Source organism: Gavia stellata, chromosome 13 (genome assembly GCF_030936135.1).
Source record: "Gavia stellata isolate bGavSte3 chromosome 13, bGavSte3.hap2, whole genome shotgun sequence".
NCBI classification, from domain to species: domain Eukaryota; kingdom Metazoa; phylum Chordata; class Aves; order Gaviiformes; family Gaviidae; genus Gavia; species Gavia stellata.
The window spans coordinates 9,718,610-9,745,514 of NC_082606.1; the positions used below are offsets into that span (position 1 = coordinate 9,718,610).

The following is a 26,905-nucleotide window of genomic DNA, read 5'->3' on the forward strand; positions in this document are numbered from 1 at the left end:
CTAGGAGGAAGGTGTTTAGTTCTGTGTTGATCTGTGATAAATGTTTAGATGCTTAAGCATACACCAAGACGATTATTTTACTGAAACAACTAAGGGAAAAAGTGTCTTTACTCTTTGCCTTTAGGACAATCTTTCTACTGGAGATGCTGACAATCTCAGTCCTGATGCTGAACATCTCTCTCCTGTTTGGTTAGCATTAGTCTATATGATTTTTAAAAATCCAGTCTAAATCTCCACCCCCAGCTCCCTCAAACTTCATTTATTTTGAGGAAGGCCGAACTATCCAAGGCTCTGAGCGTTGGGTCAATCAGAACTCATTCTATATGGAGAAAGTTTTGTTGGCTATAATTTAAGAGTGTCTTCAAATTCTTAGAAAGCATAACTATGGTATCACAGCTTTGGAACAATGTTTTTAAAACACTTTGCAACTTTAAAGTTTCTGTGTTTTTTGTTTATTTTCCGTAGACTCGAGATGATTTTCTTGGGCAAGTGGATATTCCTCTTTATCAGTTACCGGTTTGTATTTGTTGTTTGTTTGTTTTTATTTTAAGACTGTGGAAGAGAAAAATGATTCTGTATGCAACTGTATTAGTCATCTAAGGAAGTTAACCATACTGATAATATAAGTGATTAAATTCCCCTGCTCTGTGGGGTTTTTGTTTGGTTTTCTTTTGTGGATTTGTTAGGGGTTTTTATAGTGCTGATATTTATCAAAAAATGTAGATTACTTTGTGTTTAGATATTGGTTTCTGCTGCTATGACAGTTAGTAGTGCTTTTAGCTTTTTCAAGAATAAAAACGCAAGGTTTGAAACAGTCTTAAAGACAAGATGAGATTGTAATTATTGTCATACTATTTTCTTTAAAGTCTACAAATTTACTTTTAATATTCCTTATTCCCATAAACAGATACAGAAGAGGGTAAGTGGGAAATAGTGCTAGTGTTGCTTTGTACATTTTTTTTTTTGTGTATTCCTTTTGCAAAGAACATTGTTAGTTTTAAAGAAGCATTACCAAGACTGGTGAAATAAGTAAGCCTTTTCATTTTCTTCTGAGGTCTCAAAATGTTAGCAAATACTAACAGATTTATCAGCAACTGTTTTAAAGACAGGATAATAAGCATGGCAAAACCTTCCCAAGAGCAGTTGTTCTTTGATTCTGGTAAGAACCATGTCAGGAGAGGTTATGGATATGTCCCGTTTCCCACTGTGACTGGGATGTGAGATCACACTAATTCCTTTCCCTCAGTCAGGTGGGTTGGAAAGACTGGCCGTAATGTCCCTCTGGATAAGATTCTGTGTTTTCACTTTCCACTAATAAACTAGACAGCAATATCAAGAGTCTTCTGGAGATATTGGTGCATTTCCTTTTGGTTTTTTGTTGTTGTTTTTTTTTTTTTAGCATGAACTAATTTATAGAGCCTCACCTGAGTATTTTAATGGCTGTTTTCTTACCTTCCTCAAACATCAACTTTTCCCTGTCTCCTCTTTATTTCCAGCTTCCTGGTTCCTTGTTCTTAGTTACTTGGTCTTGCCATTTAAATCCATGGTACTTTATTGGCCCAAATATAGGTGGATTTTTTGAAAGTCTTTCATTTACATAAGTAAATATATCCTGGATAAATACAATAAGTTTACAAATTCTTTATTACATGCCGTTTTGGTTTTGCTTGATACTATGCAAATGCAGACTGTTCATAACTAAAACCAGCTGGTAATCAAGGACATGTAAAAATGGTTAATCATCTGCAAGGTAAGTTAGTTGGCAGATATAAATTTGCTCTTTCCAAAACCAAAAGGTATTAATCCGAGTGTAATCTAGCATTGAATCTGAGGCAATTCTTGTTTTTGTAAAGTCAGAAAATTAATTATAAAACTTAGAGTAAGAAGATAATATTTTTCTTTCCTCTGTGATGTATTTCCACAGTGTCTTAGTGTGTGTTGGTAGAAATAATGTAATGTTGGGGGGGGAGAACCCAAAAAAACCCCACAAAACCAAAACCCCTTTTAATTTCAAGGAAGTATTTACCTTAATTGTAAGACAATTAATTTTATAAGTATAGAACCTGATCTTGCAGATAACACCAGTGTAACACACATCGTTACAGGATTGAAAGATCTGCATTTTAATTCAGTGAAGGTGGAACACTTCAACTTGAGTGTAGTATTTCTAAATTGTATTAATAAAAGCTTACACTGAAATGTCTGAAATACAAGAGAGCATTTTTCTTTCTGAGATTTGGTGTAACAGTTTTAATATTCAGTAAAATTTAGTCAGCTTAATCTGAGGACTTTTTTGTTCAAAGCTGAACAGTTCCAAATAAAATTCTAAAATCTCTAGCTTAATAATGTCTAACCTTTAGATTCTGGATTTTTTTTTTTTTTTGTTTCTTTCCAATCAAATGTTGACACACATCAGATAATTTTTTGAAAATACTATTATGGAATTAGTTCAACCTTCGAGGATTGCATCATGTACCATTGTTCTTAATTAAAAGGCCTACAAATATAGAACTTGCAAGTTTTTCCTCATGTTAGACAGTACTTCTTGAAATGGTTAAAATGTATTGATTAACAAGAGCCTGGAGTTACTCCCCAGAATTTACACACAGCTGAAAAAGGGGAGGGGAAAAAAAGACTCAAAAAAGAGATTTACAAATGTTCCTAAACAAATCGTATTGTAAAAATCAGATGGTTTTGTAAGAATTGCAGAGCTTCAGACAGATTATAAATATTTATGTTAACCAGAAAAATAAATATATTTTTCTTTAATGATTCCCCATGTATATTTCTTTACCTGTATCTGGGATGTATATTTATAAAATTATGTCTGTTTACCTCTGTGCTTCTTTCTGTTGAGCAACTTCACTTTTGTGAATCAAAACAGAGATGTTATCAGAATGGATTCTTCTGTGATTATTTTTTATCCCCAAGTCCTAAAGCTAGAAAGGGCTTTTTATGTATGTTCTCTGTAAAAAGCCAAAACAAACAACAACAAAAAAACAACAACAAAAAAAACCCCTGAAAAACCCCAACGCAAAACAAAACCTGAGGGAGGAAAAAGAGTTATGGTAGATCTTTTAAATGTGAAAATTGAGAACCTATTTCTTGATTTCAGGCTAAACAGTTTTTTTTTCTGTGCTTTAGAAACTGTAAAATACACATACACTGAAAGGTAATTTTTTTTTCTTGAACTGGGGAATTAGTCTAATTACTAAGATTAAAGCTGGTATTGCTATTACTGTATCTAAACCTATAATTTAAATTTTAAAATTTAATATGACCTTTAAAGAAACAAATTGCAAATTTATTATAATTTTCTTAAACTTAAGTGTTTGATACAGATTTTTCTTGACAAAACTTGTCTTATTCCAGACAGAAAATCCAAGTATGGAGAGACCATACACATTTAAGGACTTTGTTCTTCATCCAAGAAGGTTAGTAAATACCACATAAAAATTCTAACGTTCTTATCTAAACAATGCTGTTATTTAATGACTTGTACATTTGTAAATATTGTCTAAATTTTTGTGTTTTCATCAAGGAAATTTGAGCATCAATGGAGTAAGATATTTGTGGTTCTACTAAAAAGTCAGTATTTGTTTAAATACTTACAGATTATTTGGTAAGAATAAACCATTTTTCTTCAGGTCATGATATAATTCACACTATAACTTCATCTGAACAATTTATTGTTTCGCTGAACAGTGAAATCAGTGACCAGTGTTATGCCATAACTCATTTACCCCTTTTCAACTTGAAGTTGTTTCCTGCCTTCCCATCTCTTTTTGTTTGCTTGTTTCGTGTAAGCAGTTTCATGTAACCTTAATTATAAACATAACAAAACTTAAACTGAAAAGCTGTTTAACATTTAGGAAGGACTGTGTTTAAAAAAACAAAGGAATTTTAAAATGATAGGTAATATTTTGACATTGATACTATTGCTATGCGTTTCATGTTTGTTTTCAAAGTAGACTCTTAACCTAAATCTGAACAGTTTTTAGCAACTTTTATTAGAACTAAAGTACATAAAATGCATGTCAACATTTTTCAGATAAAAGGTTCCAATTTAGAAATAACATCAGAACCTGTGGGATTTATAGATCTTTCTCAGCCATGTTGGTAGCAAAGTATTTTTTGAAGTATTTTACACTTCTTGATTTGTAGCAGATCAACGGTTTTAAGAGTTAGTGACTGTCAAGTTCATGTTGATCTCCTGTTTTTCTGAATTTAACACTTCCTATCCTGTAAATGAATTAATAATTATTGTCTCTTAATAAATTAACTTCAATTGTTATTTGTTAGTCAAGGATACCTCTTCTTGTAGTGGCTACCACATGAATTTGGCAATGCTTTGTAGTAAGAGATGCTGCCCCAGGTTCAGGCACTTCTCTGCCTTGAAATCTTACTGTAACTTTTAGATGCTTTAGCATAGTTAATACATGTTCTTCAATTTAGCTCATGTTTGCATTTACTTAGACAGGAATATTAATAAGAAGGTTACTACCTTCCCAATACCTCAAGCTGAGTAAGAGTTATTAACATGTTAATACTCTGAAATGAATTACTTTTAACTATTCTATTGGAAAGTAAGATAGTAGGTTACTTCCTCTTTCAAAGGGGTGCGTGAGCTTTTCTGAAACGAAAATATGGTCTGAATGAACATGTTTATAATCCAACCTGAAATGTTTCTCCGGATATCAGAAAATCTAACTCACTTTTTCTGCATGGAAATAAAAAAAAGGCAAAGCATTAGACCTTATTGACGTTGGGTTTTCGGGTTTTTTTCCCTTTATTTTAATAAGATGATGTGCAGGTATCCAGTTGACTCACTAGTGATATTTTCAGGACTCTTATTTTCTTCTTCTTTTTTTTAAAAAAAAAAAAACAAAAAACAGTAGTCAAACAAATGAGATAACTTGTCATATTTCTTTACCAAGTAAAAATATTAAATAAAATCAATATGGGGAAATCCTATTTTCAGGCTTCTAATGATACATTAAACTAAATACAGAGAGGCAGATGCTGAAGTATATGAGCTTGCTGTAACTTAAAGTTTTAGGAAAAGTAGTCCTGTAGGTTGGAATAATGCTTGATAGATTGTCTGCACACAGTCAAATTATAATAATTATATGAATTAAGTTGTCATCATTCTTATTTTCTTGGTTTTTATTGTTATGCATTGGATAGTAGGGAAGGTTTCCAGTTGTGGTACATAATATCAAGGTGTATTCAGAAGTCTAAAAACTCAATATCATTATAGAACTTCATTAATTTAAACTATAAAGAGCTGAGTTTGTGTGAGAAATAATCCTCTAACTGTGCTTTTTCAGCCATTTTATTTCCAGGTAACAATGTCACAAGTGCACAATAAGAACATTTTATTTTCTTCTCTGCAGCCATAAATCAAGAGTTAAAGGCCACCTTAGATTAAAAATGACTTACTTACCTAAAAGCAATGGGTCTGAAGAAGAAACCATGGAACAGGCTGAAGAATTGGAGGTGGGAAAAGATGTATTTATTGCTGAAAAACCTAGCAATTGTCTTCAGGTATTGAGGGTAGTTACAGTAAAAATGAATGCTAGGAATCATTAAGCTATAAATAGTGGTTTAGAAACAAACCGGTTAAAAAGCAATTGCTTGTATCTTACATAAAAGTTGTAGGTCTGTAAATTTAAAAATTCTGGAGCAGTTTTTCTAACTAAAGGAGTGGCTTTGTCAGTATATCTAAAAAAGAAAACATACATTAGGCTTTTGGTTTTGTTCTGGTACTGACTTGCCGTATGTCTATGTAACTTTTCTTGGTTTAGAATTAATGGAAGTATCATTGCTCAGTATTTTTACTGGTATTTAACGTTGTTTGACCCCAGCCAGCCAGACTCAGACATCTTGTTGGGTTTAGAATTTCAGCTCTCTCCAATTTATAGGGATGTTTTGATCTTAACTACTTTTGTAATCTTTTGATTTGTAATCTTTTCTAAGCACATCCAATTTAGATCAATGTATTTCTTTTTAAGACTTAAACAACTCTAATCAGCATTACCACCTTTGCTGTAGTTAAACTTTCTGTTACAAAATGGTATGCTCCATCTGACTAGTACATTTGCAGCATATGTATGAAATTAAGTTTATTTACTTTTTTAATCTAGTCTATGAATGCTGTTTATTTTCCTGGAATAAACAACTTTTGATGCTAAACATTTTTAAGGAACTTGAGTTAAAAATAAGATTTCTGCATGCATAATTTGTCCTATTATTTATTGAGAAATATATACAATAAAACCCAGAGCCAATCTTACTGGCCTAAGATGTAGTGGAACTGCACCTTGAAAAGGGGGTGATTTAGTAAATTGAGATACTTTTTCAACTTCAGTAATATTAAAGGTATGTAATACTATATCTCTTAGCCTGGGTGGATTATATTGGACCAACCAGATGCTGCTAGCCAGCCACAACAGCAGCAGCAGGAATCTCCTCCACTGCCTTCAGGCTGGGAAGAAAGGCAAGACATCCTTGGCAGGACCTACTATGTCAATCATGAATTCAGAAGAACACAGTGGAAAAGACCAACTGCTCAGTATGTCTTTTGGCCTGAAAATTCAAGTTTTATATTAATGAGTGTAACTAGTTCACTCTAGCTACGTTGAAAGCAAGGAGAACTAGAAAGTGAACAGCTTGAGAATTAGTAGAGAGCTTTCCGTAGCTTAACCTTTAAGCCCATGTGTAATGGTCACTGTCTAGTGATCATTTTAACTGCACAGTACTCTTCTCTGAAAGTATGCATTCAAATAGAAACTGGTTGCAATTGTAAGAGATAACTGTAGTAATGGAAAGGAAATTATTTTCCAGCTCTAAGCCTGGTTCCTCCTTCCCAGCAGGGGCTGCATTAAATTATTTACCTTGGTTTTTTTCAGATTTTTTTTTTCCCCTTAGCACGTGAATTACAAAAATAATACCTGGAATGCTATCTGGTTCTTTACTTTAACTTAAACATGACATGAATGCTTATTCTTTTTAAACAGTTTACATTATTTTTTATAGCTCATGACTGTTTCTTTTTCTTCTGCCAAAATGATTATAATGTATGTTTTTGCTGTTAGCCTAGCTTGCTGTTGAAAGATAAAATATGGCTACTGTATGCTGACTTCCCCTCCTACCCCCACTAGGGACAATGTAGCTGTTGCAGATATTGGTAGTGTGCAGTTGGAGGCCCAGCATGTGTTCACTCATCGGCGACAGATATCAGAGGATACAGAAAATCTAGACAACAGAGATTCCCCTGAGGTAAAAGCAATCTCTAAATGTTGCTGAAATGCAAGTAACTTCTTAATCTAGTCAGAAAGCTTGTCTTAACTATTTGTAACTTGGACCTAATTTTTAAAAATGTTTTTTCTTTATTTTCTTTTTAAAGAGCTGGGAAATCATAACTGAAGACGAGGCAACAATGTATAGCAATCCGAACCTTCAAATACCTCTCTCACAGAGTAGTTGTGATATACAGACTCATCTTGCAGAAGAATTGAATACCAGACTTACTACCTCTGGAAGTTCAGCTACTGGCCAGTCAGCAGCCTTCACTGTAAATTATTTTTCTCATTTTTCTAATGTACAGAAGTATCTATAATATTTTTCACAAAATGTTACTACTGATAGAATTAGATGCATAAATACTTCATATTAACAATTATATTTTTAATTTCATCCAGAATGCAGAGACCTTAAGAGTAATCTTTTTACTATAGAACCCTATCTAAGCAAACATTTTATTCTTCCCCACTTTACTTATATGAATTTCTGCCTGAGATTAAAACAGACTTGCATGAACTATTTTTCAGTCTGTAAATCTACCTCTTATTCTAGTGTCATACTGAAAACTGCTGCTGAAAACTACAGATGAAGGAAGCTGTCTATATCCTGAAAGTTTATTTCTAAAGGAGTTGTGCTATATTAGTTACTTTTTCCACTAGGACAATTTTTAAGATAACTCATTTTTTTTCATTGTAAATTTTGGGATAAGGTTTTATGATTGGGCTGAGTAAACCCGGTGACTCCATAGCAGTGAAAAAGGGACCTCACTCATAGAGTTCCACAGCCTTGTGCCAGTTATGAAACTTGTCTGATGTCTCAGTGAGTCTGTTCAGCTTAACCCAGTAGAAAACTATTCTCTTTTTCCCCCAACCCTGGTTTTTTTTGCAGTTTTAGCAAACTGAAACAGCATGCTAAGTTGTCTGACAAATACTACGGTGTCAAAGGGGAAGCAGCAGGCATACATAGCCAGGAGTGAGACTTGTCTTTTTGGTAGTAGCAAGCAATTAAATAAGCTCAGCTGTCTTGTGAAACCCGAGCTCCACAAACAGCCTTGTAACTTGATATGTGACTTGAGAAATCCACTGTCCATTGAGGAAAGCCTATAGAGGTGACCCAGACCATCTAGTCTGTAAGATTTTGGTATTTACATAAAATCATTAGCTTTTGTGATGCTGAGAATGTCATTCCAAATGTTAATTTGGAATTGTCTATGTTTTTCTAAGTTTGTACAAAGGCGTCACTAGTGTTGCTGGAAACAAAGTGAGAGTAACAAGACTTTACTTGATCTCTGCTAGTCAGAATCCCATGGATAGCAAGAAAACTGTTATTTCAGCTTGCTTGGGAGGCCTAAGCAAAGGAAGATGCAGATGTTCAAATTATTTGCAAGAGCCAGCTAGAATGACAGTCTTGCTTCCCTTCACCTCCATCACCCCCCAAAAAATAAATTTAAAACCTTGATCATGCTTTTTCTTTGAAGTATTCTAAAAAGGTACATAGATGGGGAAAAATCCTTCAAATAATTGGGGAAATTCTGGAACAGGATGAAATACAGTTGCTTAATTGTAGCAGATAAGATCTAAATATGGCTCTAGGCAGAAAGGTGGATGCTTATGCAAAGTCCAGAGATTGAATTACTCTTCTCAAACTGGATGTCTCAGACTCTCATATCTTGTCATTGTTAACTTAATTTAATCTCTGAAAAGTTGTGTTAGCTCTGATATATCACAGGCTTTAGTCTACTCACAAGAAAACGCAGTAAGTTCTATACCGTAAATTCAATTGTAATGTAACTGGTTGCAATTAACTCTAATGTTTTACATGCCAAAACATCTATTGTTAGGGTTTTCAGAACTTTCACAAGCCTCTATATTGTTCTGTTTTAAGGTTATAATAGACACTGTGAACTTAATGTTTCTAGCAGTGTTAAAACAGGAGTTTCAAAAAAACTATATTAAATCAACGTTTCAAAACAAGTAAGACGCTTCCTTCTAGATAAAAACTGAAGTAGTTTAAAGTGTGATAACCATTGTTGACTGTTCACTGCCATCCTTAAAACTGCAATAATGGCTAATATATCATTCCTCTTCACTACTTCAAGAACCATTCCAGCAGAAGAGGTAGTCTGCAAACATACAGAGTTGAAGAGCAGCCTGCACATCCAGTGGTACGTCGTTTTCCAAAAAACACGGGCTTGTGTAGCAGAGAACCTGAAGGATTTTCTTCATATAAAACATTTTTTTTTAACTCTGTATTATGTACTGACATTTTAAATGATATTTGGCTTTCTCCTTCTGGCAGCTGTCCTGAAAAAATTGCATTACGAGTCTAGCAAGATTGGAGTTCAGCTGTAAAGCTTTCCTCTTGCAACTTTGTGTTTTTGGTTTAACATTAGCTTAATGCATGGATAGAGGCTACAGAAGGAAGTGGTCTTCCCATGGAGATACGAGTTTTGTTTTTCAAATTGTTTGCTTTATAATTAAAAGCTGTACCACCATCCTTACATTATATTTTCATGGTGACACTGCAAACTATGAGCTCATAGCCAGAAGTACTAGGCTGGATCAGCCATGCCTAAACCAGGTATATAAATGAATCCTTTTAGATGAAGAACTTAAATTTAAAAAAAAATAAAAAAATAAAAAACTCTGCCACTTCATACTATTCAGTAAGGACTTAAATACTGTTTTTCTGTTTTACCCAGTTTGCGAAAATCATGAACCTTCTGGATTGTAGTTTTGTTTTGTTTTAATTTGACAGAGGAAAGCCTTTGCACAGTCAGTTTCATCATTTTCTTAACTGTTTTTCTTCTGTTATCACTAATATTTAGTTACTGCCTACTTCATCTGGATTACCCCCAGGCTGGGAAGAACGACAAGATGAAAAAGGGAGGTCATATTATATAGATCACAATTCTAGAACCACTACCTGGATAAAGCCAGTTGTACAGGTACTGTCTTGTCTTCTAATTGTTAATGTTTTTATTTATTTAACCTTTTAAACATCTTGCATAATAGAAGGAAAGTTTAGAGACCTCTTTGAAATAGAACATGCAAAAGGCGTAAACTAGTAAAGCACTACATAAAATATCTGAGAGAATGCAATGAGAGTTAGGGACAGTAATATTTATGGCAAGTCACTCTACTATGTTCCAAGAAAGCCTTCTGGAGAGTGATAGCTGATTGAGAAGCCTGAAAGACTTCTTTTAACCTTGCTAGCATAATCAGTGATTGTTAGTCGATGTTGTTGATATTAGACTAAACAAATTTATGTACTGTCTGGCACTTGCTTTATGAAACTGCTTTCATGAGTTAAAAATAAAGGTTAATAGAAAAAATAAATTGTTCTACAGGGCTTTGATTTTTATTTTTTTGGGGGGGGGTGGTCATTTACCACAGATTGCTACGGAACCAGGTCAGTTAGCTGCGCAAAGTATTTCTATAGGAAGACAACTACAAGCAACATCCAGTGATTCATCACAACAGTCTTCTCAGCAGCAGCCTGAAATGGAGCAAGGATTTCTCCCCAAAGGCTGGGAAGTCCGACATGCACCCAATGGGAGACCGTTCTTTATTGACCACAATACCAAAACTACAACATGGGTAATGGAAAACTGCTCTCATGGCCTGAAATTCTAGTTCCTCTCAAGTCAAAGTTTTGCTGCTTTCAGCAAGCTTCTGTAGATTTCTTAAGTAACAAGATAGCTGTATCATGTCTGTTAAGGAACATACGTAATAAAAATGCGAAGTAATTTAAAATATCTATCATGAGTAGAACATTATGAATTTTACAAACTGTGTTGGTACCTGAAAGTTGAGCTTAAAAGGAGGAAAATACTGATGTATATAGGAATCTGTTTCGCAGATGTAAAGCAACTCCTAAATGACACTTCTGTCATAACTGTAAAACTATGATTATTTATATGCGCTGTTAACAGAAATCAGTTTTGTAAACTTATCTTCAACAGGAAATCCATTACCTTGAATTTATCACATGGTACAGTGCACAACGCAAATTTCTGTGAATTCTTAAGAAAGCAGGCCAGGTACAGCTACAATATGGGTGAGGGAGTTGTACAGCTACAGTTCCGCAGAGCGGCACTGCACACCACTAGGCAGTGCTAATAGATGGACTTAAGCATTTAAAGAGTAGGTCAGTATTACTGTCAGGTGAAAGAGAATTGATTCAAAATGAATATTAATTTCTTCGGGATTATGGAAAGACCTCATTTAACACAAACAGCTTCCTCCTACCGCCCAAAAAAACCTAACCCAACCAACCAACAAAAAAACCCAACCACCAAACCCAAAAAGTACAAGGTATGCCAAAAAACATGTGGAAACATTAATTCAACTCAATTACACTGAAACTGAGTTGAATGAGGGATTTTTTTAAGTGAGAGGTCATTAGAAAACGATTGTAAACTATTGGAGGACTGAGAATCCCCAAGGAACTACTTGGCTGCAGAATATGCAAGAATTATCTAGATGGTACTAGGAACATTCTTTACACAACCATTAATAAAGAGGAAAAAATTAAAAGCAAAACAACAAAACAATTTTAACATGTTGCTTGTGTTGTTTTCAAAGGAAGATCCAAGACTGAAAACTTCTGCTCATCCAAGGAGAAAGACTTCCCTAGATCCAGTAGACCTGGGCCAGTTACCAGTAAGTAAACTGTTTTATACTTGTTTTGCAGATACAACAATTTAAATACTTAAATTAGCACTATCAAAACTTGCACAAGAAAAAATGCAGCCTGCTCTTTTCGCACAAAAATTTCTCTGTTTCGAATTCCAGTGCTGAGAGTAGATGGAGGGGGGTAATGCCTCCAACTGCAGATCATGTTGAGTTCTATGCAAACTATACGGTCAGAAATTGATAATAGAAGTGTCTCCTTCTTACAGCCAGGGTGGGAAGAGAGAACTCACACAGATGGAAGAATATTCTTCATAAACCACAGTATGTACAATATAGTATTCTCCCCCCACTCATCATTTTATTTCTGACCATTGTCTAAATTAGTGGAACTAATTAAAAAATGTCTTGTAGATACAAAGAAAACACAATGGGAGGATCCTCGACTGCAGAATGTGGCAATAACTGGACCAGTAAGCTTTCCTTATGTAGCTTTACATATTTTTCAAAAATACTGCTAATGGAATCCAAACAAACTCTTGTCATTTATCACGTACTCAATCTAGAAGATGAAACTTCCAGGGTGTTTGAACAAGGCATTTTTACTTCTTTTTAAAGACTGTTTAGAAAGCTTTCTGTGGAAATGGTCTTTAAATGCCAGAAAGAAAAGTCAGTTCCCATAGTAGTATGAAGGTTTCCTTATAGGCTGGGGGGTATTTGAAGTGGGTGAAAAACTTTATTTATTTTTTATCCACAGTGTCCAAAACAAAACTAGCTCAGTTCATGAAGTAAACTTGAAAAGAAAGGAGGGGGAAAAAAAAAAAGAAAATTGCTTTAAAAGACATGAAATTCATTTCCAACTGAAAAATAATTATCTAGCCTTTATACTGATTAAATATATAAAGTGCAAAATTATCAGGACTAATTGCAAAGACGGTACACACTATAATTATAGATGGGTTTTAGTGTTCAACTGATATCTGTGTTTATTAATAGCCCACATATGTAAACAACCTTCTCTGTCCATGGAAAAGAGAGGTGTTTGTAGCCAGGTCTCTCATGATACAGCAAGGAAAGACTATGCGTTACGTAAGTCACCAAAGGCATTTTGGTCACTTTGATCTGGGCCAGTCAGCAATCTTAGTCACTTCAGCTAATAGTAAAGTACAGGATAAATTCTATGGAACTGATCAGAACAAATTATCTGAACAAAGGAGTACTTTTCATTCCAGATGTTTTGAACTGTCCATATATTTATAAATTGCAAGTCTCCCCTGATACTTAGGAAAACATGTATTCCTGTTTTCTTAGAACTTTAATGCATTGTCTGTGTTTCACAGATACAGACTAGTTTATATTACATAAATTCTTAGTGTATCTCAAGCACTTTTTTACTTTTTTTTTTTTCCAAAGGCTGTGCCTTACTCCAGGGACTATAAGCGGAAGTACGAGTTCTTCAGAAAGAAATTGAAGAAACAGGTTAGTAATCAGTAGGAATCCAGCAGAAGGTTAAGAAACTTATGCCTCTAAGCAAAGGAAAGCTTAGGTTACAGTTAAAGGAAATTGGACTTTGTAACCTGCTTAGGGAAGGCAGATTTACTGTCTGATCACAAATACGTTTTGTTTTTTACATTTTTGCTTTGTTACCAAGCAGCGACTTGGTAACAATTAGCATTTAATCTAACAGCAGGGTTTGTGACTTTATGCAGTCATGAGACTGCAAGCAATCTAAGTGAAAAAGTAGAAATTCTAAAAGGTTAAGGTTGTGAACCTGGAAGTAGGCTGGCAACAGAAAAGTTTGGAAATCACTGATCTAGCATATAATAGTTTTTGGAGCTCAGAATATGGAAATAGAAGTTCTCAGAATAGATTTTTAGACTGGTCAGATAAGAAATCTGTACTGTCATCTTGATCAGGCTAGATGACTGTAATAAATTGCTATACCCTTAGAATCTTAAGCTTATGAATCTCATTTGCAAGTTCTAGTTTGAAGTGGCAGTGCCAGATATATTTATAACACATACCATAAAAGACTGTAAATAGCATCTGGATATCCAGATAACAATAAGCCTTTGCACAACTGCAATCAAATTGGGAGATATATATATAAAAAAATAAATAGCCTTTGAGTTTAGACCCATACTTCACCTTTTACCTACCAAGTCTGTCTAGCCTTTCTGAAACCTGTGCATTTTGAACTGACATGTATGTAAATTGCACACAATTATATATGTACCTCATTTTTTGTGTTCCTAGTCAAACAAGCTTGGTATTCATTCAAATGTCATTATCCTAATCTGAGAAGTGACAGACAGCTCAGCCACACAATATATCGTTGTAATTCAAGAGTTAAATACACGTGTAGATTTTAAAGAATACACTACTATTGCCTTTTAAGGATTCACAAATACCTAAATGGCAGTTAGGGTAATGGACTGATTTATATTGAGATTTAATTATTGAATACTATTTTAATCAGCTAAATTTGCTTTTGGTAATTGATTTTTGTTATTGCTTGAACTTTTTTTCTGAAAAGTTGATTTGCAACTAAGACCAGGAATTTAATTTTCTTTAATTTAGGGATATTTACTGCTTTCTGAAATGATTAAAAGGACCTGTGTGTTTCAGCTACCATATAAATTAGAGATATAATATTGTACAGTATTTTGCAACTTGGAAAATGACAAATAATGTGCTCCCCCACCCAAGTAATTATTTTTTGTTTGTGGTTTGGGTCAAGCTGTTGTTGGCTATAAATAGGCATTACTTTTAAATGCAGCATTATTTATTTTTTTTTTTTTTTAATTTGGGACATTTAGGATAGATTATTTAAGGAGTATAATAGGATAGAAATGAAGCATATCTGAACATGTGCCCTTCGGATTGATTTGTTATATATTTCTGCATTCAAAAATTCATTATTTCTACTCAGTGTGTGACTAGTTCTTTGAAATTTGAAATATATTAAGTTTCAATACATCATCCTAATCTAGTCATAGAGCAATACGAGTTGAAATTTCCTGTTCCCACTTTCACTGAATTTCTCAATTTTTCCTGAACTAATTGCTGAAATAAACTGGCTGAAAACAAGTGAAATCAAGAAAATATTCTGTTACTATATAGTGATTTAATGATTCAGCAAAGTTTTATTCTGGATAATTAGGGGCGTACTCTGAAAGCTCAGCAGCAAATATGAGCTCCTTGGATATTTTTATTTAAATATTTCCCTATATGATAGTAAATATAAACCTTGTGATTTGTTCCTGAGACTTCAAATTTGAAGTGGACTGATTTTTATTTTAATATTGTAGGAATACTTGTTTGTCATGTATGTCTTAAGAGAACACGACACCTAGCCTTATAGTTAGAATATTGAACTAGAAGGTGAAATAAGTCAGGTAAAATTGTTCAAAAGTAATTTTATTTATAAGCTCTGAACTTTTTTTTTAATCAAGCTTATAATATGATGAATTTTCAGTGTTAAAAAAGGTTCCATGTCTTGCTTGCATGCAGAACAACTGAGCATATGCTGTTACTAGTAAGAACTTACTTTAACCCTATTTTCTTGGTGTGAAATAGAACTTACTGTCTGAAACTTTCCATGCTAGTTGAATTGTATGTAAATAGAGTCTCTTGTCTATCATACCGTGTTATATTTCCAAATTATTTAAGTAAAGGATTTGTGTGCCATTCTTTGATGTTTACAGAATTTGCATAGTCTGCAAGACTAAAAGATGCTGGGTTTTGTTCTATTATTCTATGTTTTCATGGGTTTTTTATTATTTTTTTTTTTAGAGTGATATTCCAAATAGATTTGAAATGAAAATTCATCGCACAACAATCCTTGAAGATTCTTATAGAAGAATTATAGCTGTAAAGAGAGCAGATTTCCTTAAAGCAAGACTTTGGATTGAATTTGATGGTGAAAAAGGTTTAGACTATGGAGGAGTGGCCAGGGAATGGTTCTTCCTTCTCTCTAAAGAAATGTTTAATCCTTATTATGGATTGTTCGAATATTCAGCTACGTAAGTAATACCAGTCTGGAAGACATGAAGACTAGTTAGGGAAAGCAGATCAATTGTATTTCTCATACCTACTTTGCAAATGGAATTACTTCTTTTTTTCCTCCCTCCTAAAATTTAGAGGAGGGTTTAGTTGTTAATAACTGCAATATTCTGCACCTACTTCTTTGTTTGACAGAAGAGTAATGTAGAGACAGTACCTGTATTTTTTTTTAGCAGTCTAACATAAGCCATGACATCTTTGCATAGACAAGCAAACGCTTGCAACCATCTATTACTTACAGACGAGGCAGTATTTAACAAATAATGCGGATAATGTTATTCTGACTACTTCAAAATTAATAGGAGTTAAGCCCTTCTCTTTGGTATATCTCTAACTTACAAAGGTAGTTTATGGTGTTTCAAAATTGTTATTTCTGCTATGCTAATAGAATCTTTTATTGAGTATTGTTTAATATTAGATTAGTGATTTACTAATCCAAATATGATTATTTTTTCAACTTTATGAAAAGTAATACCTGATTTAACCAGTGATGTCTTTCAGATCTTCAAATGTGGGACTGTCCAATAGTACAACATTTTGTTTTTCTTTCTCTTCTTTGCTCCCTCCCTCAACTTCAGAGATAACTATACTCTGCAGATCAATCCAAACTCTGGACTTTGCAATGAAGATCATCTCTCTTATTTCAAGTTTATAGGTCGTGTAGCTGGAATGGCTGTTTACCATGGCAAACTTTTGGATGGTTAGTATTTATTTTATGTGATATGATATTTAGATTAATACTGTGCATATTTTGAATTTTACGTTACGTACTGTTCAATTTATTTGTTCTTCTTTTAAAGCCTTTTTTATTCGTCCTTTTTACAAGATGATGCTCCAAAAACCAATAACGCTTCATGATATGGAGTCTGTGGTATGTAATTTGCTTTATCATGTATGTTAGGATTTCATGTTCATATTATTTTTATATATTTTTTAATTTTAATTACATTGTGAGGGTTGAAAGTGCATGATTCAAAGAAATTTTAGGCTACTTCTTCTATAAGTCTGTAAGTTGTATAGGAATTAAAACTTCCAGTGAAAATCAGAGAGACCTAGGCTTTGGTTTAAGTCAGTTAAGCCATATTGAAAACTTGACTCTAAACTTTCTATGATGTTTTCTTAAAATATTTTTAGACACTAAGGTTCTTAAAATCAAATATAAACATCTTTGGGATCCCTGTCTCAACCTGTTTTTTAAATTAGTTTGTGTCTTTTGATTATTAAAAAGAAACATATTATTCAACTTTCAGAGACTGAAAATATTAGAGTGACACAGTGTAACATTTTTAGAGGAAAACATGGTCCTTACAATTTTCTTGTTTATTTGTTTCCCTGAAATGGGTTCTTTTCTAGAGTAGCCATGGGTAGAGTGTTTTTTTAATTTTTTTTTTCATTCAATCTCTTTAATCTATTACTGGTTTTGCTGTCCTATAAGAATACAGAATATAGTTCCTATCTGTTTCTGAGTAATAGATTTATAGATGTGTCCTGATTTTACTTTTTTTTCAGTACTATAGACTCATAGAAAGGTTTAGGTTGGAAGGGACCTTAAAGATCATCTAGTTCCAACCCCCCTGCCATAGGCAGGGACACCTTCCACTAGACCAGGTTGCTCAAAGCCCCGTCCAACCTGGCCTTGAACACTTCCAGGGATGGGGCGTCCACAGCTTCTCTGGGCAACCTGTTCCAGTGCCTCACCACCCTCACAGTAAAGAATTTCTTCCAAATATTTAAGCTAAATCTATCCTCTTTCAGTCTAAAACTGCTACCCCTTGTCCTATCACTGCATACCCTGATAAGAGTTCCTCCCCATCTTTCCTGTTGGCCCCCTCCAGGTACTGGAAGGCTGCTCTAAGGTCTCCCTGGAGCCTTCTCTTCTCCAGGCTGAACAACCCCACCTCTCTCAGCCTGTCCTCATAGGAGAGGTGCTCCAGCCCCCTGATCATCTTCGTGGCCCTCCTCTGGACTCGCTCCAACAGGGCCATGTCCTTCTTATGTTGGGGGCCCCAGAGCTGAACGCAGTACTCCAGGTGGGGTCTCACGAGAGCAGAGTGGAGGGGGAGAATCACCTCCCTCGACCTGCTTGTCACGCTTCTTTTGATGCAGCCCAGGATGCAGTTGGCTTTATCTTCATTAAGGCTCTTTGTAGTAATGCCTAACAATGAAGCGAAGATAAATACAGGATGAGAGACAGAGAAGAGTCCAAAATACATTACTTCAGATAATGCTGTGACATCTTATCACCGTTTTGCTTACGTGAGAGATTTTTAGTCCTGAGATTGCTGACTCTTCGGGTTTTAAACATCTTTGAAGGTCTTTGTAGCTTTGTACAATTGCAGAGTCTCTGTATCCAATACAGGATTATCCTAGGTAGCAGCATTCACTGGACTGTGATGGAGCCTCTTGTAGCTTAAAAGGTGGCTACTCTCTTTTGTATTTACTATTTTGTAATTCTCTCTCTTTAGGATAGTGAATACTACAATTCTCTGAGATGGATTCTTGAAAATGATCCAACAGAACTGGACCTAAGATTTATAGTTGATGAAGAACTTTTTGGTCAGGTTAGTACATTTATGTAAAATAGAACAGACAAAACATGAAAGAGAACGTTTGACCCATGAAATGAGCTGATTTTTATCTATATGGTATTAAGAAAAACCCTTCGTCATGCTGGTTTGTTCACTCAGCTTCTTTTAACTGGCACATGCTCATGCAGTGCTCTGTTAGCCTGGCTGTGATGTGATAAAGGACTTGGAAATAAGCAGAGCTTTAAAAAATAGCTTGTGTTCTTTTCTTAAATAATACTTGTATTGAAATGTAGCTGTTGCTGTGAATGCAACTGAGACTAAGATATCCATAGTTGCGTTACTTCATCTGGAGTAGAGGTTGGTTTTATGTGATTGGCTGGAAAGGATGAGGTCTTTAGGAAATGGTTGGAATAATAAATTTCACTGGGAGATGATAATAGGGTTTTTTCTCTAAGATGTACTAGAAAACTATGGAATAAACAAGTTTATTGTTGTGTAGAAAGCTATGCAAGATTAGTCATGTAGAAATACCACAGGTCTTAAATAAAAATTCCAGATTACAGGTGCCAACTAGATCTAAGTAGGATAATAGCCTTTGTGGTCTTGTGTAACTAAAGTGATCCTAAGTAGGAGTGTGAAAATGTGCATCCATAATGAACTGAAAATCAGATGTTCGTCTACTGAGGTTCTAGTAGTATAAATCATTATGTAACAAATATGCATATTGATTCACTTATTTACTGGGACCATGCTGAAATTTTTCTGTAAATGTTTTTCCTTGAGATTTGGAGAAAAGGCTGAGTCACTGAACATGCAGTCAGTGAAGTCCACATTACTGAGAACTTGTGTGCAAACTTAGGTGATTTATTGTAGCAGGTCAGAAAAAATAAAGGTTGCCCCATTGCGGTCTGGCATCCCTCAATAATACATTTTTGTAAAACAATCAATCGAATTCTGTTTATTCAGGTGACCTGTGAAACTGGCTCTATTTTTCATAGTTTTCAAATTCTGCAGTCTTCAAGAGTTAACTAAATTACCTAATATTAACATAGGAATTCTGTTACATATGTATCTCATTTAAGACATATTCTATGTATTGCATTTAGACCCATCAACATGAACTGAAAAGTGGTGGATCAGAAATAGTTGTCACCAACAAGAACAAGAGAGACTACATTCAGTAAGTAGTGGTCACTGTGTGCGATGCGTCTCGCTGGATTGCCTCTCTGGTAACAGGGGCTGTGTGTTAGTTGTATTAACAAAAGGCAGTTGTTGCTTTGTATATAAATTGCTTTTATTTTAAAAGTTTTTGTTTTGTTTTTTACAGTCTTGTAATTCAGTGGAGATTTGTGAGCAGAGTACAGAAACAAATGGCAGCCTTTAAAGAGGTATGGTTTTAATGACAAAAATTCTTCTAAGAATTTGTTGCATCTAATCTTAAGTTTTTTTGGGCATCTTGCAGACCCACAGATAATGTTGTTACAGGTATAAAAAAGGCGGTGATACTGTTTGTAGTGTCAGCTTTTAATTACTTCAGACTCAAAAATCTTTTTGGTATATTTTTATTGAGGTGTTTAATTCATATTGAAAAACTTATTTCTCAGTCCTGGCTGACAGCTTTAGCTGTAGTGCAAACTATAGTGAACTCTGCAGAAATTAATATTAATTAAATTAAACTAGCTGGTTTATCCGTATTTGTATAAATGATATTACATATATGATATTCAGACTTACATATTCACCATTCAGTGTAGCACAATAAAGACGTGAGGTAAGTCAGAATTAAAAGTACAATAACCAAACTGGGGACTGCTGGTGTCCCAACATCTGTATTTGATGTATTGCTTTGGCTCTGTTTATTAAAGCATCTAAATATCATTCTCAGTGAACAAAAATACTTAAATAATGTTGACTTGATTTTTAAAAACTTCCCTCATCTTTTTAGGGCTTTTTTGAACTAATACCACAGGATCTGATTAAAATTTTTGATGAAAATGAGCTAGAGGTAAGTGTGTCATGGAAAAGAAAACAAATTATGTTGAAACTTAGTGTTACTGACTTAAACTTTGGTGTGGTTTTTTTTTATCTGTGTAGTTATTAATGTGTGGACTGGGAGATGTGGATGTGGCTGATTGGAAACTACATACAAAATACAAAAATGGCTACAACATAAATCATCAAGTAATACAGTGGTTCTGGAAGGTATTGTGAAGTTCTACTATTTTTTTTTACTTAAAACCTGTTCAAAAGCTGCTGCCTTTCAGCTATGCTAGTTTATCGTGTGATTCATTAATAGGTGGGTAAATATTTGACCATTAAAACTCCTGAGAAAGATAGTAAAAAAACTAAAGATGAGATGCATGGCAAAAATGTAAATACACTACTGATACTTGCTTTTACAAAACAATCCATGTCTGACTGGGGTTAAAAATATTCCTGTGTAGGTTTTTCTGGCATGGTTACACTAAAGAGGTGTTAAACTCTTCTGTTTAATAAATTACAGGAATTTGGCTGCTAGTTCATAACATCAGAAAACTTCAGAGAAAGTAGGGGCCAAATCTTCAAGGGAAGTATTTTAACAGCCTGCTAAGCCAGTAACTGTACACTTGTTAGTGCCATTAAAAAATTGCTGACTTCATAGCTTTTAGCAATAGGCAGAGAAGTAGACTATGTGTGTTGCTAAAAAATAAATTCATATATAGAAAGGATAATGATTTAGAGATAGAAACTATGTTGCATAAATCTGCTAGGTTAAAACCTTAATTTAAAGATAAATCTTTAATTGTAATCATTATCATACGTAGGCAGTCTTAATGATGGACTCTGAGAAGAGAATAAGATTACTTCAATTTGTTACTGGCACATCACGCGTACCTATGAACGGGTTTGCTGAGCTGTATGGTGAGTACTTATGACTATGCTCACAATTAAGTAACAGAACATGATACAGACATTGTCATGATATTTGACTTCAAACATAGGCACATAATTTTTCAAATTTTGCGTTAAAAATTAGTATATACTGGCAGTTGTAAGAAGCAAAGTTAGAGAAGAGTCACTTACATAACATGTTTCCCATGTTCTATAAATACTTCATTTTAATTCTGTTTTGGAAGTTTTAAAACATATAGGACTTTTCAAATTAATGCGGATTTTAAAGTTCTAAAGAGCTGCAAAAATCCCTGTTTAACACGTGACTGAGCTTGAAGAAAATTCTCCGTTATCTAAGATCTGATTACAAAGACATGCTGGCATCAGCAGTTAACTTCAGATTCTTGTACGTTCCCCAACTGCTGTTACCTGCTCGCAAGCCACAGTTGTACATATACGATTGTTTGTAAGGATATAATCTAAAGAGGACCACTGAAATGACATGAGTTAAACATTATGCCAAAAAAAATAAGTAGCGAACCTACAATGCAGAGACTGAAACAAGCAGATGGCAGTGGGGAGCAGACTTTAATACCAAGGCCAGAAAAAAACACTGTGGAAAGACTGCAGGCAAACAGAACAGCACACAAAGGGTGGGGGTGTTTTGCTTATGGGAAGTCCATTTTCAGCTGCCATCAGCTATTATGTTTTGTGCTAGACTACTTTATTAAGGCTAAAAGTGCTTGAGATCCTATGCAAATGACTGAATAGCCTAACTTGCGTATTTGAATAAACAGTTCCTTTTTTGTAAACAAGACAGTAATTTGTTTAGAACACACTAGAATTGTGAACAAATACCACCCACCATGTGTCCCCATTTCTTCCTCTCTTAATTTTCATTGTAAATACTCGGTTTATTTTTTCCGTTCCATCAGTGAATGAGTTGTGAGTTCCAATGGGAAGGACAGAGCCCTGAGTGGACTTGAGACATGTGTCTGCTGTTGCACCTGAACCTTGGTACTGTTGGAATTACAGCACATGCTCATCACAGTGGAACCGGATCAGAATTCTGCTGCCTCCGGATTTTTGTTTACTTGTCTAAAAACACTAAAGAATGATACAGGGAAAGAAACTGTTGAAGTTCTTGGCTCCCTTCTGCCCAGGGATTAGGATATCCTTGGGCAGTCTTCTGGCCAAGTCCCACTTTCTGTAGTTCTATTCACTCGTTAATGAAAAATTCAATTGTCTTGCACAGTGCTTTGTTTCTTTCTCTTACAGTTATTTCTGCTTTACTGTGGCCAGCATGCCATCCTCACTAAACCCCAGTAATGATCACAATCACATTTCCAGTACCTGCTTGTATTTGAAGAACTGTAGGTGGTTCTTCAGTGCTTCGTGTTGGTACGTGGTTTTTTGCTGCTGCCGGGCTGCCCCTGTGGTTGTTCCCTTCCCACCTCCGGGCTGCAGTCCCCCAGCCGGCTTTCTGGCGGTAGATCTCCCTCTTCTGGCCCAGAGAGGCATTTCTGCTCATAAAAAGGGAGCGCTTGGTGCCCGGGAGCAAATCCACCCAATTTTGAGAACTAGGACACTGAACAGACGTGGCTTTCTTATATTTCTTGTCTTCCCCCCCACCCTGCTTTGTCAGCCTGTAGTTAATTAGTTGGATAGCTAAAATGCAGACTTATTCTTACCTAGTTATTAAAAGGGACTTTTGTCGTCTTGTCACATAGTAGAACACACCATCAGTCATTGAGCTGCTTCTCTGCTTCATCCTTATTCCAGGCGTTCTTACTAGTTACCTTTTCTAACCAGCCTTCTGCGTTGGAGAAACATGTAACCCAAAGAAGAAAGTAAAGAAGAGGAGCTGGAAGTGTTCCCACAACTACTAACATACCTGTCTCACTGATGATATTTAGGATGAAGTGCTCACTGTTTGCTCTCATCTGTCTAGCTCATTCACTAGACTTGTATGAAGTGTAGTTTCTGTGCATTGATTGGTATTTCCTACATTTTTGTGTATATTAGTAGTTGTGAACGGGTTTTCTCCTCCTCTTGTTTCATTTTCGTGTTTGGGATGAATTGTCTTGGGTTTGGTTTGTTGTTGTTTCTTTTTTCTCTGTATGTAAGTTGGCTAGCATCTTCCAAATCCACTTCTACAATGTGCATTATTTCGTGTTATCATAATATAATTTCATTTTATTATGAATCTGTATACATTTCTTTTTTCATGTCTCCATAAAACTACAAATGAAATCTTTTTGAATTGACAATTATAACTTGTGTAGTCAAAAAAAACCACCCCAAAACATGTTGGAGGAGTCATGAAAAAAAGGGAAGGTGTCTGCCTGCATTATAAAACCAAATTCATTTCATAGGTCTAAAGGTACTCTACACAGCATTTATATTGCAGCTGTATGTGTAGATCAGCCTGTTCTCACTACTGCTGCTCATCTTTAATCTGAAACATGTTTCACATCTTCCGTGTCAGAAGCAGAAGGCTACTCATACTTGGGTAGCCATCTGCCTTGGAATACAATTCTCTAACTGTATTGATGGTCTGTTTGTAGAATAGTCAGAGGACACCCACCATCAGAGATCATCTTCTGTTCTCTGACAAGATAGTATTTTTTTTTTTTTAAACTGCACAGTCTTCTCCAGACATACACAAATGCTTTCAACAGCTTAAGGAAATGGTTACAAAATGCCCTTTGCATCTACTTGGCGAGAGTTGAAAGGTCCAAGAAGCTTTCAGATATGGTATGCTGTAAGACAGTTGCTGAAGGCACAGGCGTAGCTGGAGCTGCACTTGCTAGCCAAAAAAATTCTCTCAGGTGCATATGTATATCCCTGGAGTACACATGTGGTCACTGTGTTTCAAAAAGTTCTCAGTTACTCTACTCTGTTGTGTAGGTAAAGGTGGACATAGAATACTTTCTGCCAGGTTACGTAATTTGGCACATTGTGATAAACATGTCTAAATTTTTACACGCCAAATTTATACAGTATAGAACTGTCTTCTGCATGAAATTTTCAGTGCCAACTTCTATGCATATGCACTTAGGTCTCAGACTTCTGAGCTTAAGGTGTAGAAGTCTCTTGAAATTAAGGTATAGCAAGAAATAATTAAAACCACAAGTGAATTGGCATTATTAACCATTACTGAGTATAGATAGCTCCTACTAATGTCAGAATTGGATTACAAAAAATTGAAATATTTCATAATTTGAATTTCTAATTATAAAAGAATCTCATAATGGAGTGAAAATTGATGTATTCTTTTCTGCAGGTTCAAATGGACCACAGTTGTTTACAGTTGAACAGTGGGGTACCCCTGAAAAACTGCCAAGGGCTCATACCTGGTGAGTATTTAATTTAGGTAAATTATGAACTTTAGTAAGAGTGATAAAATAATTAAGAGTTTTCATCTGTTTTTCAGCTTTAATCGCTTGGATTTGCCTCCATATGACTCATTTGAAGATTTATGGGATAAACTTCTTCTAGCAATTGAAAATACTCAGGGTTTTGATGGGGTTGATTAAGACACAGACACAAATTCTGTCGGTCCAGTGCTGCAATTTCATTTTAAGGGTTTACAAACAAATTTGAATTTTCCAAGGACTACCATTGTATTTAGTCACATGGCTATTGAATCTTCATAGTATCACTTGTAAAATAAGTAAGTATTAAAAATTCACTAACTTTTGAAAATGTATTTTGTCATTTCCACAGTTTTGTGTACTTTGTTAATAACTACAATATACACATTGGATGGGCCAGTGTCAAGTAAGTCAAAAACTAAAATGTTTTTAAGCAGTTTCCACTTCTACAGTATTTGACAGACTGTCCTGCAGTAAACTACTGAAGTAAAACTGTGAAGAAATCCTTGCCGAGGGTGTAAATTTGAATTGCTGCTTTAAAAGGAACAATTGAAATTGTTAAACTGTTTTTTAAAAATAAAACAAAACCGAAACCAACAAACTTCATGTCATGCAATATCATAATCTGTGCTGCTTCAGGCTGTTTGCTACAGATCTGCCCAAAGCACCTTATAATTCAGCATATTAGGTAAAACATTGGAAAGCATTTGTTTGCATTATCAGCCATCAGTTTGGAGAACATTGACTTGCTGACACATTTTATTTGTTAGATTTCTCTTTCTAACTTGCTTTTGTTAAAACAGTGTAACAAAACCAGGATTTTTATATAAAACAGACAAGCAGCATAATTCTGAATTGTAATGAGAAATTATATCAATTTTTTGTCTGAATTTGTATACTGTCATTGGTTTATTGAGTATTCATCACTTTTTTGGATAGATTTGTAGTTCAACGATGGATAATATTTTCAATTCAGCCTTTTGCAACAAATTAATCTTGAAGTGAAATTTGTATGGATATCACTCAGTATTAGTTACTGGTAGTTAGAGGCCTTTATTATCCATTCTTGCAGTATTGCACTACATAACAATAAAGAACATGTTTACAGGGTTTTCTGGGCCAAATTCAGCAGTCTGATACGTGCAAACTTCTGTGAACTGCATGGAGGTTATGCATATGTAACCAGGTGCAGAATTTGGTTCTGTGATATGTTTACAGGTTATGCTAGTTTCTATAGCTGCATTTTTATATTTTTTTCTCCTCCGTTAGTCTAGAAACCAAATTTGTTAATACAGTATAACCAAAGTCATAACCAACAATGTGCAATTTATTGTAGATCAACTTGTCATATAAATATTAGTTTGATTTCTTTTGTAAATGTGGGTATTTTTTGTATTGATGTTAACACTTTTTTGAGCAAGTGCTGGTTAAAATGATTAGCAAAATTGGTTCTAAAAGAAAAAATTGGTTTATATACCTGGCTTGCTCTAATTTTAACATTTTATTACCAATATGATCTGAGGAAATGACAGTACCTAGCTTTGGCCAGCAAATTTCTGTTTAGTCACAGTCTTTATAAATATGCAAGAAGGAAGTGTAGCACATATCTCTATAAAGATATGTAAATTATGTAACAAATGTAATGGGTCTTAAGGGATATTTAAAATCCCACTTTGTTTTATTCTTTGACTAGGTTATTAGGGCTGTCAATATTACATGTAAATAAAGGTAACTTATACAAATTTCCCAAATCTATATGCAGTTTTCTAAAACATGAATGATATATCAGTAAATCTGTATAGATTTGAATGTAGCAGGTTCTGTTGCATACTTTAAAGTATAAAATAAGGATCCTGAAGCAGTAAATAAAAGTTTATTCTAATAAGTTATGACTCAGTTCTTTGAAGTGCAAATCGGTAGTCTTGAAATAACAAGAATTCAGTAATTTTTGTACTCCTAGGTAGACTGGGGCAGCAGTTCCGCCACAATACGCTGCTACTTTTGTATGGGTGTTAAGGTGCAGCAGCATAGTTTCCTAGTGTTCTGCTCCTAAGACATGCAGTTTTTGAAAAATTAACACCATGTTTTTATAAAAAGCTCTAGGTCACTGTGAGCCTTCATGGTA

The 26,905-nt window shown here is 34.6% G+C and overlaps 1 protein-coding gene across 1 annotated transcript in view; it reads left to right on the forward strand.

The window, feature by feature from the left end:
• Positions 1–25,044, forward strand: part of NEDD4 (NEDD4 E3 ubiquitin protein ligase) — a 39,443-nt gene extending 14,399 nt beyond the window's left edge. The window contains exons 2-25 of the mRNA XM_009814880.2: positions 466–516; positions 3,373–3,434; positions 5,397–5,499; positions 6,405–6,574; positions 7,164–7,281; positions 7,409–7,576; positions 9,404–9,469; positions 10,133–10,252; positions 10,701–10,904; positions 11,892–11,969; positions 12,209–12,263; positions 12,354–12,412; positions 13,353–13,418; positions 15,735–15,964; positions 16,583–16,704; positions 16,805–16,875; positions 18,470–18,565; positions 19,639–19,712; positions 19,860–19,920; positions 20,478–20,537; positions 20,627–20,734; positions 21,337–21,433; positions 24,690–24,762; positions 24,840–25,044. Coding sequence (XP_009813182.2) covers positions 466–516; positions 3,373–3,434; positions 5,397–5,499; positions 6,405–6,574; positions 7,164–7,281; positions 7,409–7,576; positions 9,404–9,469; positions 10,133–10,252; positions 10,701–10,904; positions 11,892–11,969; positions 12,209–12,263; positions 12,354–12,412; positions 13,353–13,418; positions 15,735–15,964; positions 16,583–16,704; positions 16,805–16,875; positions 18,470–18,565; positions 19,639–19,712; positions 19,860–19,920; positions 20,478–20,537; positions 20,627–20,734; positions 21,337–21,433; positions 24,690–24,762; positions 24,840–24,942 — 2,415 coding nt within the window. The 3' untranslated portion in view covers positions 24,943–25,044. The remainder of the gene's footprint in view (positions 1–465; positions 517–3,372; positions 3,435–5,396; positions 5,500–6,404; positions 6,575–7,163; positions 7,282–7,408; positions 7,577–9,403; positions 9,470–10,132; positions 10,253–10,700; positions 10,905–11,891; positions 11,970–12,208; positions 12,264–12,353; positions 12,413–13,352; positions 13,419–15,734; positions 15,965–16,582; positions 16,705–16,804; positions 16,876–18,469; positions 18,566–19,638; positions 19,713–19,859; positions 19,921–20,477; positions 20,538–20,626; positions 20,735–21,336; positions 21,434–24,689; positions 24,763–24,839) is intronic.
• The last annotated feature ends 1,861 nt before the right edge of the window (positions 25,045–26,905 follow it).